This window comes from Plectrocnemia conspersa, unplaced genomic scaffold (genome assembly GCF_051122295.1).
Source record: "Plectrocnemia conspersa isolate PC_06_02 unplaced genomic scaffold, ASM5112229v1 ptg000006l, whole genome shotgun sequence".
In the NCBI taxonomy this organism is placed as follows: Eukaryota; Metazoa; Arthropoda; class Insecta; order Trichoptera; family Polycentropodidae; genus Plectrocnemia; species Plectrocnemia conspersa.
Genome location: NW_028277170.1, coordinates 74,746 through 95,612, shown reverse-complemented (window position 1 = coordinate 95,612; position 20,867 = coordinate 74,746). Strand labels below are relative to the sequence as shown.

General features: G+C 31.6%; 2 protein-coding genes across 5 annotated transcripts in view; one reads left to right on the top strand and one right to left on the bottom strand.

Moving 5' to 3' along the window:
* Plod (procollagen lysyl hydroxylase) overlaps nucleotides 1-20,867 on the bottom strand; it is a 40,753-nt gene that overhangs the window by 16,018 nt on the left and 3,868 nt on the right. The window contains exons 1-7 of one of the 4 annotated variants that reach the window (XM_088188514.1): nucleotides 20,676-20,803; nucleotides 6,930-7,164; nucleotides 6,688-6,866; nucleotides 4,912-5,079; nucleotides 4,648-4,844; nucleotides 4,337-4,587; nucleotides 1,845-2,072 (exon numbers count right to left, since the gene is read on the bottom strand). In XM_088188514.1, coding sequence (XP_088044640.1) covers nucleotides 1,845-2,072; nucleotides 4,337-4,587; nucleotides 4,648-4,844; nucleotides 4,912-5,079; nucleotides 6,688-6,866; nucleotides 6,930-7,164; nucleotides 20,676-20,745 — 1,328 coding nt within the window. In that variant the 5' untranslated portion in view covers nucleotides 20,746-20,803. Of the gene's footprint in view, nucleotides 1-1,844; nucleotides 2,073-4,336; nucleotides 4,588-4,647; nucleotides 4,845-4,911; nucleotides 5,080-6,687; nucleotides 6,867-6,929; nucleotides 7,165-20,675; nucleotides 20,804-20,867 lie in introns of those variants that run through there. The other 3 variants (XM_088188515.1, XM_088188512.1, XM_088188513.1) reach the window with 3 other exon arrangements.
* Nucleotides 184-1,815, top strand: nkt (noktochor). The gene is made up of 5 exons (XM_088188518.1): nucleotides 184-545; nucleotides 623-776; nucleotides 890-961; nucleotides 1,109-1,258; nucleotides 1,542-1,815. Exons 2-5 carry the CDS (start codon nucleotides 669-671, stop codon nucleotides 1,698-1,700), a joined length of 489 nt encoding a protein of 162 aa, XP_088044644.1. The 5' UTR covers nucleotides 184-545; nucleotides 623-668; the 3' UTR covers nucleotides 1,701-1,815.

Genomic DNA, 20,867 nt, shown 5'->3' with positions numbered 1-20,867 from the left:
AATTTTTTCGAACATATATTTTTTTATTTAATGGTTTAGCAACAAATGGTTTAAGACATACTACTACACTTAATTAATTTCTATATGAAACTCATACTTTTGAGTCATCTTCAAGGGTGGCAAAAGTTCAGTTCTTTTAAATGGCTGATAATAATGATGTGACATTATAGTATTTTGAACTTGAATATAAGTGTCGTTTTTCCTTAGAAATTCGGATAGGAGATTTCCAAAGAGAGTTTAGTCTTATAATCTAATGCCATAGTTGTACGTTTCATAATAACGTACCTAGATTGCCTAATTTGTTTTGTATAAATAAATCGTAACAACGACGGCACAGACACATAGACGCCGCTGTGTGCCATTATATAAACGTATTAGGGTATCCGACAACAGTGACAAAGGTTATTCATCAGTGACCCTCCCGCTTCGAAACGATATAATCAACGGTCTAGTTAGCCGAAAGCCCCAATCGCGGCACAGAGCAACGCGATGACACGGATGATTCCCATTTATCGTCCGGCACTAGTCTGAGCTCCAATCAAAACGTATATACATATATATATATAAATATATATATACATATTTAAATACTAGAGGAGGCTAGCGTAATTTTCCAATACAGCCAAACACCTGAATTTTGGGCTTTGTTTGCGAGACCGAGGCAGAAAATGAGGGTGTCCGGAGCCGTGATTGTGCTATGCGCAGCAATGATTTTGCTGACGAACAATGGAGTGCTCGCCAGGAGGGGTAGGAAGATCAGCAAAACCAAATCGAGGGTACGTACATTATTACATCGATCGTTGGCACTTTGACCTAAATAATACACATGCTGATTCAATCTAGTAATACAGTATAAACCATCTTGTAACACGTTGTAACCTTATTTCAGGTACAAATCGGTCTTCCAATCACAGGAAAGTATAGAGACACCGATTCGGATCAGTATTACAATAATAACAATGTGAGTGATCGACAAGTTATGGATATTTTTTTGCACAAGCGTTTCATCAATGCCGAATGAGCGTTGCGAATCTGCGTTCTGTATGCGTTAGCAATGAAAACATAACCTTAAAGTTATATCCACAATACGCATTTGTGTAAATTGCAGGGAGCAAAGATATTGTTGGCGTCGCATTTTGATTATGAATACGTCCTGGGACACAAAATAGCATTCTTGTGCGTCGCCAGAGGATCTCCGAGACCTCACATCACATGGTTTAAGGACGGCATCGAGATATTCTCCCACCTGTATCTACACGTGAGTATCGAATGATTGAAATGCACACTTAAAAATATAAATAACAATAAAATATATTTTCTGAGAATTGCATTGAAATATAAACACATAAATAGTATTTATATTGATAAATGTATGTATGTACAAAAAAAAAACGATGATATCAAGCATAAATACATTACTTGACTTGTAAAGGGGAGCAAACGAGAGTAACGCAACTTTCATCTCTTTCTTATATTAATGAAATAATTGGAATACTGCCTTTACGCTCCCTCAAATATTTTACAAATAATTATACCGTCAGGTGCACGAATGGCGGATGGGGAAAGACAAGGTAAAATCCAAGATAGAGATCGATCCAGCTACTCAGATGGACGCTGGAGTATACGAATGCACTGCGGACAACATGTACTCCATAGACAGACGCTCATTCAAGACCGACTTCTCCATTGCGTTCGATTGATCGCTTGATATCATTATTTTTATAAATAAATATACATACTCGATGATTTATTACAATGGTGTTTTTGCAAACATTGTAATGTTTTGAATATATAATAAATACTATCTACATATAACCACACATATCATTTTCAAGACAACTGACCTCCTGACTAAGTGTACGATGTCCATGTAGTCGTAGGAGCGCGAGTAGAATCCGTCTCTGGTCAAGTTGCCCCAGAAGTTGGACCATGACTTGCCGGGTCTGGCGAGCATCGGAGCCACAACTGGAACGTTTGTGTTCATCATTTCTATGAGGGTATCGACGTTATCCAAATGAGCTATAGAGTCAATCACGAATACGTAGTCGCACTTCTTCACTATACAGTGGTATCTGAAAAATGCATTATATATTTTTAATATAAGAAGTAATGTTATAATATAATAAATAACTATAGATATTCCATACAAAAATACAAAAGACAGTACTTGAAAAATCATAAGAATCTACAATATATTTCATTATAACTAATTGCCTTACAACTTTCTGTCAAAAGCTATTAAACGCTGGCCTCTGATTGGTTGTTTATATTTGCCTAAGTTTGTGCAACGTGTAATTTTAAATTATTTTTAAATATAAAAACCCAATTAGACATTCACTGCTAATTTAAATGCATTGTAATCCATTCTCCTAACAAAATAATAATTCAGGTGCAGATGTGCATGCATATTTCTAATTATCTGCAATGTTCAAGGCCAAATTTACAGCAAGTGAGGTAAAGATATATTTTTACATAAATTATAAATAATCATGAAATGACATGTCCGTGCTAACATATGAGTGCTACTATTTTAAGTTCAATCTCGCTCAAAACTCGCAGTTGCAAATTTGCAGTCAACACTACCTTAAAAACAATAGTATGTACGTAACAATGGCGGTGCGATATTAACCTTTTCAGTTAAAAGTGAATTATATATAAAAATACAGATACCCAGTAGTGGATGCAAACTAGAACACTGTTTGCGTTCCCAGCTCTCGATTGCTGGAGCAATGTCACTCGTTTGTACTATTGCATATGATAAAAGCGTAACTGTTTTCAGCCATTGCATAATTGGCCAGTAGAACTAGTAATCGCAATATTTATATGCAAAATATTTTTAATAGCCTAAGCAATTTTAATTTTAAAGTTTTAGAACACTATCCCTTTGGTTGCTTAAAAATCGACGTACATATACATAAATAATATAATTAGAAAAGATGTTATTTTCCTTCTACAGACCAGTTAAAAATGTATACGATTCTTTCTTCATTAATGATTTCAGATTTGACAATTCTTAACAAAATATCAAAAGCTGAAATATCTTATTTCAGCAACCAAATAAGGGTCAATGTGAAAATGAGGTATATTCGCACAGTTAATTTCTGAAGATTCTCTAATCCAAATGGATTATTTATTTTTCAGAGGCATTGAAAATATGCATATGTGATTGAGGCGATTTGGCTATATGTTTATTACCAGATTTGCTTTTTCACTTCAAACGGCCTCAATTCCCAATTCATGTTCAATATAATACATAACAGAAACTACAATTAACCCTTTGCACTCGAAATAGATTTTGTAGTAGGTAGAAAGAAAATTTTAATTAATAACTTGAATATATGTATTGAATCAACATATTAATTAATGTACACAAAACATGAAAAAATCTGTAAAAATAAGTTCATCTATTAATGAACTTATTTTTACCGATTTAAATTTTTTTGCAATATGTAAATCTTAAATTTTCAATATTTAAACCCTTCGTTGCAATATGATAGGCGTTAGCCCGATACAACCGAGTAAGCACAGTCAACAACTACTAAATAGTGAGACACTAGATTGAAACCAAGTCTGTAAATCAGTGAAATCTATTTTATTAATTATAAACTGTAAACAATATCATAGCTTACAGTCGATAGATGCCACTATTTATGACCTAGTTGGATTTTATTTAAATTATTCATCACGGTATTAGTCCACGAGATAAAGAAAATCTAGGAAAACCTATTGAATCAACATGTATTATAATCACTAATTTGAACTCCCAGACACAATAGAAATTTAAAAACACTAGTGTTCATTAACTATAGTACAATTTAATTAATTTATAGTATAATTTATTTATTTATTATGGGTTTTTTCTCTATACTGTTATTACATATTTTTATTTTATTTAAAACACTAAATTAATTTCGGACCTATTACTATATATATCATACTTTTTGATCTCTAGACTTATGTTAGAAGATACAAAAACCATTAATTTAACAAACGGATGAAATTTTATTGATCAACGACAACCTGAAGGATGTCTTCTCATTTGAATCTGGATTTTAATTTCAGCACTAGGAAAACCCATTTTAAAAACAAGTTTGATACAGGTAATAATTTTTTTTATGAGATATCTTATTGAATTGCAAAGAATGCAATATAAAATATACACATAAGATCGACGTTATATTTAATAAATGAAAATAGTGCTTCTAAGGCACAACCTGAGCTGTCAACCCAAGTTGTTGGTGCATCAGACATGCATTACGAGTGCAAAGGGTAAAATGTCTAAGTAAAATTGTAATATTCAAATAAAAAATAATAATAAATATCAAATATAACTTACAAAGCCAACTTTCTTGCTTGCGCCTCTTCAATAAAATCTTCATGATTAACTTGCTTGATGCTAGCGTACTCTTCACTTCTCTCCAAGAACGGCTTCAAATCGTTAGTATGGAATGGTACATTGTTCCTCAAAAATACGTGCATCTTCTTCTTTGGATAAGTGAGTGCCAATATTTTCTCGAAGAATTCTTCAATGAACGGAGTCGGATATTCAATAAAAATTGTCAATAATACTGATGGGGCATTTTGATTCTAAAAATACAAAAAAAATAATGTAAATTTTCTCTAAATTTATTAAAATGAAAAACTAACGTTGAAAGCTTGGCGGCGTTCGTCACATGAAGTACATCCCAGTGTCGGAGACCAAGATTTGGCCAGGTAGTTGGACAAGGAATTGAAGTGGGTCTTCGATGGTCCGTTTCCGTGCAGCACAATAGGATTGGTGTCGTGCAGAACATTCTTGATGTAAGGAAACGGTATGCTATCGTTGACGATCAGCTCAACGTCGTCTTTAGGTGAGACAGAATTGAATAAAAGATCATAAGACCATATGATATGAGCAATTAATGAAATTACCGTAGGCACCATAAATATTTTGGAATATATCCGATTTGTGATCGAGCCTCATCTTTAGCTTTTCTCTGAGCTCCTTGTTGAGGTAAATCTGCGTGTAGTATAGTTGGTCGTCGTCTTTGTCGGCGACAGGCTTGAATGACAAAATTTCATACAGCTCGCCCAATCGACCTATAACATAAAATAGAGTTAGAGAAAGAAATCAACGGAATATTTTAAATCAATATATGGATTTGTTCCATTATATATTTTTATTTTAAAATGTTTACAAATAATCAATGTATAAATAAATAAATATATAACTATCCTCTACAAAATTTTAAATTCTGACAAATATAAGTATACAAATTACAATAAAAAACATAAATAAAAATATAATTTATCTTATTTTTCTCTTAAAAAGTCAAATAAAACACATATTATATGATTTATTATCCGTGAAAGATGCAAATATTTAATTGAAGATATAGTATTTTTTCCAAAACTCACTCGATTTTTTTATTTATAAAAAATGAGCTATTATTAAAAACCCGGCCCCAACTGCAATGAAATTTATTGATTATAAATTATATTACATCTAATAATTGATAATTATTAATATAGATACCACCGATTCCCAGACTTTTAGTCTGGTGGTTAATATTTACTTGTTGGTATTCATTATAACTGATTTTTACCCCGTTGTAACGCATTGGGCTTACGCCTGTCATATTAATTTTGTAAAAAGAAATATGCATATGTATATACATATACATTTGCCACAAAGATATGATGAAAATAAAACGTTGATTTAATACTCGTCTTTACTTAATTTAAAACGTTGATATAAGACTTAAAAATAAGTATATATTATAAAGAATAATCATATACATATACACAATTAAAGTTGAGCAATGAAATAATTTAATAAATAACCGTTCATTAATTTATAGAATATTTTTTTTTAAAAAACACTAATGATTGGGTTTTGTCTGAATCTTTACAAGTTTTTTATTTAGATGGTCTTTAAGTTAGCATATATAATTTTATGTTTAACCTTAATGTCCCGTGAACCATATGTTGAGATTTTATAAATAATAATATTAATCAATGGGGTGATATATAATATTTAAAACAACTAAAAAGTCTAAATATACATTAATTTAACAAAAAAAAGTTATTTACCTGTCCGTACAAAGAACAGCAATATATCATTCGAGTCCGTAATTAACACATTACTGTTAGAAAGCCAAATAACTAGCTAGCTCTAGTTAGAAGGTAGAAAAGCAATATTTTCGCTTTATAGCAAAATTTATTTGAATGTGTATTGCATTTAATCTATTGACTTTTTTAATAATTTTTTACTTTAAATAGTTGTAAGGTATTTGAAAGAAGGTAAAGTAAATATTTATATATACAAAAAAATATTGTAAATCATAATCAATTTATAACCTTACAAATATATATTAAAAAAGTTGCTAAAATCGAGAGGGTCTCATTGTGCTGCTTCAAAATTAATGACATTGCACAAACTTAAATTAAAAAAAATGTTTTTAAAAATAATATCTTATATTATAAAATTATTATCTTTACTATCTCAGAAACTTCACATTTCTCTAAATATGCCATTAATAATTTGCTTGTGTAAAGTCTTTAAAAGCAATGAAAGTAAACAATAACTAAAGCATCCATAATTTTGACAAAAAATAAAAATAAAAAGAAGAAAAATCTTAATAAATCAACGTTTTATTTTCATCATACTTTTGTGGCAAATGTCTTATAACATAGAAAAAACTATACCCATGAAACTTCCTGAGTTCAGATACGGATATCCTTTCCCTTCGACTGGTGGATATTCCGTCGCCAACGACTCGTCAGGCCAACAGAAATACTCAGCGGAGAATAACACTTTGGTGTCAACCAAAGATTTGAACTTCTTCACGATATCTTCGAGTGGTCCAAGGAACATGACGTCGTAGCTGAAAGGAATATATTTAAAATACTTTTGAATATCCATAAATCTATATTTTGCCAATCGTTACCTATCGGTGAAGATGATCAGCTTCTCGTCGCTGGCTCCTTCGCTCTTCATCTTCTCCAACTTTTCTTTCAAAAGATTTATCTTCTGACCGCCGCCAGCGAAGTTCATGTTTCCGCCAGTCCATTGCGTTCCGAGACCCAAAGTAGTTATCGGAATGTTGTAAACCTTTGCCGAGCGAGAATACCTCTGGTAGCCCTCGGTGATGTTAGTGGCCACCGAAAGGACTGTGACATCGTCTGAAATAAGAAAAAATTGTGATATAAGTATTTTAATGAACTTCAATAGGTCTTGATACATAATAATGTGTAGAGTGTTATTAATTCATATGACAAATGCCACCGGTTCAATTGCTTCATGTGTACAAGCAAATACTCAAATCTGGTCAGTCGCTTTTAAATAATCAGTCATCTAAACTGTGAAAAGCTTCACATGTATGACAATACAAAATTTTAGAATACGCATATACATATATTCTTAAACTTAATTATATGCATTAAATTAGTATTACCTATCATAAACTTATTTGAATTTAAAAAAAAATCAAGTTAAAAGATAGAGAATTACTGATTGCGTCAAATTATAATAATTTCGTAAAAAAACTAAAAGCAAACTCAAAAATTCTATCAAAATCTTTTAACTGGGTCGTATAATATTATCTAATGATTTCAGGCTAATTATAAATACGTCACGAAAAATCTATAAAACCATTTATTTGCATGATATTTTCAAATATAAATAATATTATAAGACTATTAAATGCAAATAATATTTTATAACCGCATGATACTATTAAGTGCGTCACCATATAATTATCTAATTACAAAATAATTAAAAGAAAATAACTATATATTCTCAAATAATTTTAAATGCACCATCATAAAAAATCTATGAGAAAATAAAATATATAAAAAAAGTGTTTTACAGAACCTGAATTAAATTTTCATTACAGAACATTTTTGACCTCTTTACTTCTTATATTTTCATCAAGTAAATGATTAAAACTACGACGGTTATTATTATGTCCTCGAAAACTGTTATTTGAATATACATAAAAACATCTTTTTTTATGTATTAATTAATGTAAATAATTATATTTTTTTATTTTATCTACCAATGAAAAACATTATTGACTTCTATACTTATATTCTCTAGGTTTATTTAACGAAGATATGACACACTATTTTATTTTAATAGCCACCATTTTGAAATAAAATGGCTGACGAACTTGGACATGTTTTTTACAAGCTATATTTATTTTAATTTTTAGTCATTATGATTAAAGCCACCGCAGTTATCGTATTCATAAAATCCGTTATATCCCGTAAAAAAAAAATTTGATATAAAATTTAAAAAAAAAAATTTTCTACTAGAGAAAAACTTTCATCTTTTTGTTTTTTTCTCTAGGATATTTATAAACAGAGTAACGTTTTTTTTATTTTTTCATTCACCATAATTTTGAAAAAAAGATAGCAAGTCACTATAGGTTGTTTTCTTATAACGCAACTACACTCTATTTGCGTTAACACAGTCAGTTCGAGAGCTATCCTTTTCATCATTAATCATAATTTAGAAAAAGATTAGCTCTAAAACACGCGATATGGTAATACGTTCGATATTTTACTTATTTATTAATTTGTTTGAATTAAATTAAGACCATCGTGATCTAACAGGTCATTCCAATGCGTCACGATGGTTAAAAACAATAATTTTATTATTTAATATACACAAAAAAAAGTCAAAATTAAATGATACGAACTGAACCAGCTCCTCGAAGCTAACATTAAACAGGTCAATGTGTAATGCCAGCGTATTAAGGAGCCGGATGGCCACAGCTGAAGGCGAGTCGGCAAGTGCGGACGTTCTAGCTCCAACGACCATCAAAAGAGGACGCATGATTCTCGAAGACGTTCTGGAACCCAAAACTGGGATTTCTCGAGAATAGCTAGATTGTCGACAGCACCCTTCAATAATTTGAAGAAATGCTTAACGACATACAACTTTCTGCGAGAACTCAGCGAATCGAACCCCAAAGCTCCTAAAAGAAAGCCGCTGAGATATAAAAACTGATAATAACCAAATGTTCTTTTAAAAAGGTATCTTAAAAACCTTTTTTATTATTTTCCACTAAAGGGGAATATTTGGTTATTAGGGGATTCCAAGTTATAGATTCCGATTCAAGAATACTACGAACTAAGGTGTCATAGAGGACGCGAATAACTGACGGATCGTCAAAGTGAAAGGCGTTCCTCATAACAAAGCCGAGCATTTTGGAAGATTTATCACAGACGTCGTGTATGTGTAGAGAGAACCTCCATTTGCTCTCAAAAGTGATTCCGAGATCTTTAGTGAAAGTTTCTCTGGTCAAAATGTTCCCGCTGAGATCGTAGGAATAAACTGACGGCGAACTGGATCGATAAAATGACACAGATTGGTACTTTCCGACACTAGAGAGCGGACGGTTAACGAAAGCCCATCTCCATAGTCTAAATCACTATGTAGAGAGAAAGAGTCCGCAACAGATCGAATGCATTTATACAATTTTAAATCATCTGCGTACAGAAGAAAACTTAAATTTGTAATTGTACGTCATTAATAAATAATATAAGGAAGAGAGGGTCCAGGTTGGACCTTTGAGAACCCCCGAAGAGATGAAATATTCTTTCGACAATCGGTCACCACAGGTTACAAACTGTCTACGATCGCTCAAATAACTTGAGAATAACCGAGTTAAATCATCCGAGCAACCGAGGTTCGACAATTTTTTTAATAATAACTCATGACAAACCTTGTCGAAGGTCTTCTCAAAATCTGTATATACGACGTCTACTTGAATATACTTATCATTACGCCGGTTTATTTTTTATATATTTGTATAAAAAAAATCCATAAATATGTTCAAAAAATAAATTCATATACAATGATTATTTTCTTAATTAATTAAAACTTACGAGTGTATTATACATAACAATTTATTTATATTTTCGTAAATGTTTAAGAGCTACTGATTGGATTCCGTCGAAATTAAGGCGTGTGCGAATAAGCGCGAGATTAAAATCAAATAAATAGTATAAGAACCATAGCAATTACGATTTAATGAGTAGTGTAGTTGAAAAAACTTTAATGTTATGCCATGCATATGGTAAACGCGTCAATGACCGTTCAATTAACCATAACTGAGCCATTGAACATCTGTGAAATTAATCAGAGTTGTTATTCAAATGATCTTTCTTGAAAATGTTTCATATGCTAACGATACATATATGTGTATGTATGCATACGAAACTAAACTTTCTGATAATCACAATTTCTTACAAACTTGTTTTGTAACAAACTAAAACTTGCGTAGTATGCTTCTCGAGTTAAAGTTTCATTACTCATCTGGCTACACGCATTTCTGACTTCACTGCTACGAGCTGTGTGGAACATATGTATTCTTTAGCTAGCGATTAGTGATGCTATTTTTGTTCAAAACTATATTGAGTCGATTAATTTAATATATTAAAACATATGTCTAAATAAAATAATGCTCTTAATCTATAAATAATAATTATACAGGTTAATTTGTAATACTTCGAAACTACGCTTATGTCAGTTAAGAATGTTGAGATTACTTGTTTCTGGATTTGATAAATTAGTACCAAAAAAACATTTGTTGCACCTATATTTTTTATTTATTTATTAAAATTAAGAACATCGTGATCTGACAGGTTAACCTAATGCGTCACGATGGCCAAAATCATAAAATATATTAAAATTTAAAAATACATATATTAACACATATAACTAAAAACATGTTAAAGGGACAGACATAAATCACCTCAACAAGTGTACATTGTCCCATACGAACTGAACCAAATCCCTAAATGTTCACGAGAAAATGTCAATAGCTCGATGCACAGTATTGAGCTGACAGACGGCCATTGCCAGAGAAGAGTTGGCAAGTGCTCCAGTCCTAGACTTCACAGGCAAGAACAGTGGACGCGACCGAGGACTATAACCACCTTACGGAGCCCACATTTGAGCACAGAAGGGTTATCTACTATGCTTTTGAGCAATTTCCAAAAGCGATATAAACATTTTTGTGAGTTAACCACGAAACGTATCCCAGCGCTCCCAAAATGAAACCATTGGAAAACAGGAACGGATAGTACCCGTATTCCTTCAAGTATAAATATCGAAGGAATTTACGCTGTACTTTTTCTAGCTACGATTCATTACACCTGAAATCCATATAATAGAGCCAGATTCTAGTGTGCTGTGGACTAGAATATCATAAAGAGTACACAGTATTCCTGAAGTATTTCGCTTAAATAAAATCGAGCTTCTTTAGCGATCTACTGTGAGTCTCTGCAATGTGCAGGCTGAATTTCCAATGTTTTTTTAGTCACACTAGATCTTTAATAAAAATAATTCCTATCTATAGTCTATTTATTTTCAAGAGTCAGTGCGCAAGAACATTGTTTAACGCGTAATCAAAATGTGCTCTTAAATTTCTGCCTTGTGATTGGTCGTTCTCAATGAAACGATTGATCTTACGGCGAACGACCAATCACAGGGCAGAAATTTAAAAGCATGCTATGATTACGCGTTAAACAATGTTCTTGCGCACTGACTCTTGAAAATAAATAGACTATAGAATATATCTGCTGAGATGATAGGAATATTCCGCCGGCATCGACGACCTTGAAAATGAAATTGTGTTACATTTCTTTACACTTGTTATGGCAAGTTCACTTCCATAAAGAATTAAGATCATCATGCAAGTCGAGGAAATCCGAAATTGACTGCACTCCCTTGAAATTTTGCAAGTCATCCACATATAATAAAAAAAATTGAACGATTTATTGCTGTTTCTATGTCATTAATGAACAATAGAAACAGCAATGGACCCAAGTTGAATCCTTGAGGTAGTCCAGTATAGGTCTTATATCGTTTTATAAATGAGTTTTCATAATTAACGAACTGATATCAATTGGTCAAGTAACTTGAAAGTAGTTTTATGAGATCTAAACCCGAAATTTTATCATTTTTCACGAGTAAATCGTGATTAACTTTATCGAACGCCTTTTCAAAATCTGTGTATATAACATCCGCTTGTAAACCAGAGTCCAATGATCTCAAAATAAAGTTAGAAAAAACCATAAATTTAGTGATAGTGGATAGAGATTGACGGTTACATATATATATATATATATATATATATGTAGTTATGGTACTGGGTATTGCAATCCTTTGGTATATGAACCACAGATCACAAGCGATAACCTCAATTATTAAATTATAGCAAATCAACAATTCTAGAAGCATCTCCGGCCTAAATTTAACCGAAATCTAGATGTACGTAAATCACAAAAACGCCGTCATAGTGATAGCTGCTAAATTACGATAAAGACACCATGTATGAAAATATGTTGACCTTTCGACGGATATGAACATATCTGCTAGCCGGATAGAATTGTCGGAGATTATTCTCGAATCTTTTTTACGTTCGCACAATATGCATTTTATCTCAAATGGGTCTCCTGTGGGTAGCACGTACGCGTATTTAGGTATAAGCTAACAAGCTTAATAATGAGATTTAAAGCGCGATGCACTGCCAGTTACCACAAGCAATCTAGCAAGGGATGCGTCACTCTCGTTAAGATTTCGAGATGGCATAACAGGATGCGAATAATTCGGAGACTTAAGTAAATTGGTCACGAAATTTAGCGTCTAGAAATTTAAACGAAACTGCAAAGCATTGCGTTTTTTTAATCTATGCTTGACTGGAGGAAGATAACCAGCTTCTATGCATCACAAATATTGTAACTGATATCACAATTTTCTCTTCTCAAAGAATACATTTTTCTTTGGATTTCTCGATAATTCTCTATACATTTAAAGAGTGATCAAATTCGAATTTCCTATATCAGCAGCACTGTAAGTCTGAAAGCTGTAAATAAGCACGCGTGTTCAGTGTCAAATGCTAGTTTGCAACAACGCATTTACGTAATGGACCGTTTAACCACAGCTTAAAATTGTTTAATTGTTCTACAGAAAAACGATTCTTTACGAACTGTATATCTAAATTTACGGGAAGATTATGGTGAATTACTGGGCGAACAATACGCAACGTAGTGAAACAATTTGAAGAGACTGGATGCATTGGAGATAGGGTAAGGCCTATGTATCAGCATGGTGCCCGTTCAGCAGATAATATTTCTGCTGTAAGTGATAGTGCAGCCGTCATTCGCAATAAAGTATAGTTGTCTAAAATAAATGAAAAAAATGTCTGACGGGCCATATACCTGCCCTATAATTGTACGCATTCATTGCAAGTTGAGTCGGTAATTATTTGTCAATTTAATGAAACATTACAGAACAAATCTAATGATAAATTCAAAATCAGCGTTTCATTTTAGTACAAAATATATGTATATCGTACGTATGGGGATGGGTAGTCATACTTTCGTATGTACGTAATAATTAATAAATAATAATGTTTTCATTGACTAATCACTTTTATCGTCATTACACTCTGGCACATAAAATACTAATTGTACCGCCTATATCTCGTGAATTTTTATTCTTTGTAAATTTCTCACAATTTACTTATATTTTGTATACCTAATTCCTAAAATATTCATTACTTGATTTTTGCGCTCTTTTGACGTGCTCTTATGGGTGTCTGCATTTGACGTACGATACGCGCTCTTATGACGCAGCGCTTATAATGCAGCGCTCATTTGACCTTCCGTCCTCGAGAATAACCGAGTTAAATCATCCGAGCAATCGAGGTTCGAAAATTTTTTTAATAACAACCCATGACAAGCCTTGTCGAAGGCCTTCTCAAAATATGTATATACGATATCTACTTGAACTCCCGCATCGAGAGATTTCGTCACCGTTTTGGTGAAAGACAGAAGGTTAGTAACAGTGGAACGGGTGGGACGAAACCAACAAAACTTGCCGAAAGTATTTAAAGAGATATCTATGAATTATTATTTCAAACAATTTAGCAGAAGCTGGCAACACTGCGATTGGTCTATAGTTATTTTTACACAATTTGTCACCCTTTTATGAATAGGGTTGACTTTTGCGCGTTTCCATAGAGCAGGAAATGATGATGTCTTGAAAATTAGATCAAAAATACGTTTTAGAGGACAGCGAGACTGACTTCGCAACCCTTCAAAATGAAATAAGGAAGTAAATCAGGCCCTGTCTTTATTTTATTATAGCCGTATTCAAGATCTGAGCGTTCAGTTTCCATGATGGTCAGTACTAAGTAGCGCCATGTCAACTTTTTTTTAAGGACTCGTTAAAATGATCATAATACTAATAGATTTGTGTCCCTCAGCTTTTCGTCTTTGTGCGTATCCGATCGGACGTCCATTAACAGTGCGAATTAACAGTTTCGGAAACTTGCATCAAAACCTACATAAAACGTTAAACGTTAAAGTATCAGGGGCTGACCATTTTTATTAAAATTCCTCTCCTTCTGAACTATTGACCTTTGTCTCATTGTTACTGACCAAATTAGATCGTTATTGTGTTGTGAACAATATTAAAGAAGGATCGTTCAGCTTAATAGCATCACCAATGAGAACGAAGGGAATCGATATATTATATGCAGCGCAGTTGCAAATGCCCTCGCTGAAAGATAAATATAATACATAGTAACTACTGCTGGAGCTCGAGGTGACTGACGAGTTAACTGGTTTAATCAATTTATTTACAGAACGTACTGCCCTAGGTATTCATTGTATTATACACCGGCAGCTTTTATGTGCAGGTGCCGTTTCCGGGTGAGAAAACTTATATATTTGCACGCGATTTTTATAACATTTTTAAATGTCAATTTAAATGCGTACAACCACATATGTACAATGGTTTAATCATAGTAAAATACTTGAACGATTCGTTTTTTTACATTCAAATTAGGTATGTATTACATTACAATGGGTTAACAAAGCAGGTACTGTCATGTTTGATTAAATCCAAGCATTCGAAGGCAAGTTACAATATTGTGCAGTTTAAAATATGTATATTCCAAATACAACCAAGACATTTAACCGCAAAAAATATCAAATCAATAATCGACGAATTTTCTTTAAGATATCACAAATGATATAGAAGAATATGAATTATATATTACGGTTATAATAAATATAATGGCGGAAGACGAGAATCTTCATTTCACGATGCTTATCAATTAAAAGCGGGAGACTAGAACGAAACTTTTTTTGTACTGAGATGTGGGGATTTCGTTTAGCTACGCCGATCTCTTAACGTAAATATTTACTATTTAGAGCAGGAATCTATTCTACAACTTCAATGCAGTCAACCGATCTTATAGTGAATAAAAGCATTCGATTTAGTCAAATTTGTATTATAATAATGATTTAAATTCTTTCCTATTTTTTTGCTTCAAAAGCCAGCAGTCACTCTTTAAAATTATTTTGCGGCATGAAATAAACATATGTAAAATAATATTATATATTCGAAAATGGATTTCGATCATTATGATGACGAAATTATGACCGATTCATAATCGCATTTTTCATTAAGTGAAGAAAATGAAAGAAAATTGATTTTATAAATAATCTGTTTTTCTGTATTAATTTAAAAAAATAGGATTTGTTAATTAAAAAAAAAAATTCACTCCGCGCGTAGATTCGCGACCTGCGTACAAAGTATTAATATGTAATATATTATTAAAAAGTTTTTCATCGGGACCACCCATAATCGTTGTTTCGAAATTATTTGTACAAGATCGATAAACCAATATATTTGTATCCATCGAATTTACTTATAATCGGAACGGTTCTTATAATGTATAGTGCTATGCATCTCCATAAACAGGAATAATAGTGCGGAAGCAAAGGAATTAAAATAAAAAACGGTCAGTTCTAAGGATCGAAGTTTCCGTTTCGTATCGATTGAGTAACGATAATTATCGATAACGACAACGATAATTTTTCATTATCGATTATCGTTAATGAACGATAATGAATTTTTCGATTATCGATATCAAACGATAATGAACGATATTATCGTTTGTTTAAGCGATATTTGGCGGGAAAGTAGAAAATAAAATAATGTTAACCAATGACGCGCGAAATTATGCGCTCTCTGACTTTACGTTTATGGCCGAACTAGTCCTGATATTAGAAAAAGTTAAAGATGTGAGTGAGGGACTTTCTGCTGATGATTCACTGAACGCTCAAAAAATATTCCCTTTTCTCTTATCTTGGAAAAGTGCTCGCTGCTAATCTAACACAACAACTCACGAAAGAATTCATCACTGAATTTCAGAGACAAATGGAACGAGTTTTGCCGAAACCTAGTACCGAAGTATGGCCGATCAACTTTACCCGTATTATAAGGGATTTCATTTAATCAGTTCAACAAGAAAGATTTCTTGACTCACATCCATCGTCTCAAGAGGTTGAACAAGAAACTCCAACGAGGCAGTATATCGGACTGGCATCAACTCTTGCCCTCGACGACATGGATTTCATGGATCAGTTGGTGGCTGAAAAAGCTTAGCATGCGACTCTAAATCGGACAAAATCGGCAGTGGAAATGAAGCGGGACTCCTTCAATATTTATCCCAGACCTTCTTATTATAAACTTGATGTATTGACCTGGTGGAAAGACTACAACGGGATCTTCCCGTTGTTGGCGGCTGAAGCCAGAAAATGGCCAGAAAAGTGAGCGGGTATTTCTGCTAGAGGAAACCTCGTAACATCTCAGAGTATAAGGTTTGACCCGTCAAATGTTGAAAAGATCCTCTACATACAACTGAATCACAGTAGAGTCCGTATCACTAAATACAACATTGGAATTCCTATTGTTGAAGAATTACCTGTCGGAGAGAGAGAGATGATGAGGAGAGTGCACTATCATTTTTAACTCCTAAAAGTTTTACAGGTTCTGCATACAGTGCAGCAAGTAAGGACTCCCGCAACACTGTGAATATGACGTCAAGAAAAGCTCTAGACAGTTACCGAAAACTAAAAAAAAAGTTACAAAGAATTGTGTATGCTCCAGATTCAGACTCAAAAGATGATGTTGTCCGCATTGATCCTTCAGAAACTATCAGTGCAATTTATACAGAATCAGAGGCAGATACAAAAACTGATTAAAGACTTATTTTGCTGTGAATGCAGCAATGCATCTTAAAAAGTGATTAAAATAAGGTAAATTTTTTGAAATTTTAATATTTGTGATTTTTTGGCTTTAAAGATAATGAAATATTTTTATTATTTAATGTTCTGTTCATTTTAATTTATAACTGGTAATTTCAGATAATTTTGTAATGTTAATAATTTAATAAAATTTTGTTAGCAAAATTTTTTTTTATTACAAAAAAATTTACAAAATTTATCGTTAATTTTTGAGGTTGTACAAAAATAAACAATATTTATATTAATATCGTTCATTATCGATTACACTAACGGTAATATTGATCAAACGATAAATTTCATTTCTCGTTATCGACTATTATCGATCTAATCGATAATATTTTTTTTATCGTTACGTTCATTATCGATTCGAACATTACGTTCCAAATATCTTCATAAATCGGTAGTGTGCAAAATTTTTAACATTCCATAATCCAAAAAATCTTTCTAGATGTACACTATTCGAATCTTCTGTTATAATAGGGCAAAAAGAAGGACTTCATTTGATGGGGGGGGAAGGTGGAGGCATTTTCCCCTCCTTGAATTTGGCCAGAACAATATATGACATTTAATGAAATACTATAAATCTTGAAAATCAAAAATCGAAAATACTGATTCTAAAAAAGATTTTTCTAAAGATTTGCAAGATCACGTTTTATACGGAAGTGTATTTTAAACTGGTAATGAATACCGTGCATTAGGTGTCCGCTTAGATATGCAATCGTTTGTTCGAGACAAAAAAAGTCTAAGGGATACAAATAAATCGATTCATTTATATGAGATTCTTTTAGCTAGTATTTTCATGATTAATTTCGTGAAACAATGACGGATGGTCCCGACAATGTCATCATTTTTATTATTGAGATCTAGTAGTATGTAAAAGTATGATAGGTATTGCATCATATATAAAAATAGTTGTGTTTAAAAATCGCGTTGTCTTTGATTAAATGCATCAATTAGCAAATAAGCTGGTAGTTGTACAATAATGTCTTAAATAATTTATTGAGAGAAACTAAACCAACCAAATACGAATATATCTCAAACATAATTCGTAGGCAATTGTCTGGTTATTTGAGCATCGTAATTTTAATCGCAAATATAAAAATATGGGTCAATCATACGATAACCTTTCACACTCTTTAAATTAATCGTTAATAAACTATGAGTTCGTTCAATAATTTATGACGAAAATGGCATGCAAATAACAAGCGATCTGTTGTTCTATTTCAGTGAGATTTCTGAAGGGAAACTAGTATAAACATGTACTTCCTGGTTAACGGAATCTTTCGAGTTCCAGGGTATTTTGAGAATATATGGAAGTCGTTAAAAGTTCAGTTGTCGCCGATTGGTAAGCACATGTGTAGAATACATACACATTATGCATATACAGACAAATCAAAGTGAGTTCTATTAATAATTTATGGTTATTAAACGAAGACGTGAACGCGTGCCTCTGGTACATATTCAAAGAAACTAATGGTTCCAAACATTTTCAAATCAGTATCGATTCATTTAGTTTGATCTTTGTTTTTTCCAGTATTTATGGAGTCAATGAATGGATTATTATCAATCTGTCGATCCTCGACGATAGACTTAAATAAAATATTGAGGTTCAATGGATGGAAAATGGTCGAAGAGAAACAATGTCAATCAAGGTCGAAAATAAAATATGTAACTATAACTAGAAGCCACATGTGGCATGCGCATTCATAAAGGCACTCTGGCGAACAGAAGGTCAGAAGAATAAAAAAATGCAAAAGGACATAGAGGAGCTAAGGACGAATATATTTATCTGCAACAAGCTGTCAGCATTAAAATGCATTCGAAAGAACGGTCTGTATATTTGATTTTGAAATGTTTATATGAATAGTACATACAGAGATAGACATAATAAAACCGCGTGTGTTGATTGCGGTTGGTAAAATGATCTCAGAGCCACTGATGTAATGACATAACTTTTAGTTATTAATAATCAAGTGACTTACATTTAAGCGCGATAACCTAATAACCAATTTATACTACCAATAGATAAAAACTGTATTAGATGTTAGTAGCAATACAATTAAATACATTTTATTTATTCTGAATTCAAACACTACTATATCTATGTATTCGAATGGTCAGAATAAATATGAGTCATACTTCGCTTAATATTTCAATTTTTATTATATTATTACATAATATTTGCTAATGCTTGTAATTGATTTTTAATCTAGACTATCCTCTTCTTTCCATAGAATTTTCATATAAATAATATTCACGAAACAGTTTAAAATGTGCAATTATTATAAACATTTGAAAAGGTTTATATTGCAATAAATTCTAATAAGATAATAAAGTAAAGCAAATATATTTTTATTTTATATTTCTTAGTTAAAAAATGGTTTGTTTAAGTCTCCAAAAAAATGTCTAGACTCTAGTGTATCTAAATCTAATATGGGTATATATACTTTTATATGTGGCCGCGGAGTTATGATGCATTTCGAAAGTGGCCCGCAAGATCATTTGGGTTGGCTACCCCTGTTTTAAACGATATTAATAACAATAATGATAAAATTATATAGAAAAAACAGTATTTTTTTAACAATTAGCTAAATAAATTAATAAAATAAATAATAACTTAAATATTTTATTTTATTAAAATAAACAATTATTTTGCTATAAATACTGTGTAATAAAAGCTTGAATCCCATATTTTTGTTTGATTATAAACAAAATTATAATATTTTACACATGTTTCTAATAAATGTATAGTACATTATAGAGCAAAATAAATATTTTGCAGTTTTTGATATTGTTACTTTAGAATTATTTTTTTATAAAAAGAAAAAGTACATATTTTTAAAGATAAAACCGATAGTGAAAATCTAAAATATCATTCATTTTAGCGCAATATTATTATAAAATGATTTATTACATTATTGTTTTATCAAAACTAACAATAAGGGATTTTAATATAATATTAGCTTATAAATAATTTTACTAATCTTTTAATTACATATATTAATTATGAAATAATAATTATGTTTAATTCAATTTATTAGATATAATATCTTAATGTACCAATTGTTATAATATAAAATATTTCATAAAAAAATAACATATTTAAAGATAAATATGTTATTAAACTAATTTTAAAGTCTCTATATTATAATATTAATTACAAACATAACTTTATAAGTTACTCAATCGACTATCATGAAAAATTCATATTTAATATCAATATAAAAAAATTATCATATTAAATATCAATTTTATATATTACAATAAACAAAAATGACTGATTTTGTGAAACTGTGTTGCGTTTATCAGTATTTAAAGGTTTTTGTTATAAAAATATTAAATATATTTTTTTTAAATGACCAAACTAATAATACTTAGTGTCATAAAACAATACTGCAAAGCGTTCAAATAGTTGTTTTAATGGTTCTATAGACCATAAAGCAACGAACACATCACCCTAAAAAGCTACGTGATATAATATAAAAATGTACATGTACCATACAATAAACAAAGTATACAAAGGAGACTAATCGATGATACAGTTTAAGGTTAAGCGCTATATGCGTATTGTGCATTACCTGCGATGCTGACAGCGAGGGTGGTGGTAACGAAGAACACCAAGACGTTTAATAATATCGAAATATTCATATTTCTATAGAGGTTTGAGCGAGACACAACAAACCGCAGAGACGGTGAGCCCGAAACTGACGTTTGGCCATAAGATTCAAATGAACGACGCTCGTAGTTACGAACGCCTCGAAGTAACGAGT

Excerpts from the sequence above, each read along its gene's own strand:
- nkt (XM_088188518.1), top strand. The coding sequence starts at position 669 with ATGAGGGTGTCCGGAGCCGTGATTGTGCTATGCGCAGCAATGATTTTG. Across the intron at positions 777-889 it reads TCAGCAAAACCAAATCGAGG|GTACAAATCGGTCTTCCAAT; the intron begins GTACGTACATTA and ends ACCTTATTTCAG. Across the intron at positions 1,259-1,541 it reads TCTCCCACCTGTATCTACAC|GTGCACGAATGGCGGATGGG; the intron begins GTGAGTATCGAA and ends TTATACCGTCAG.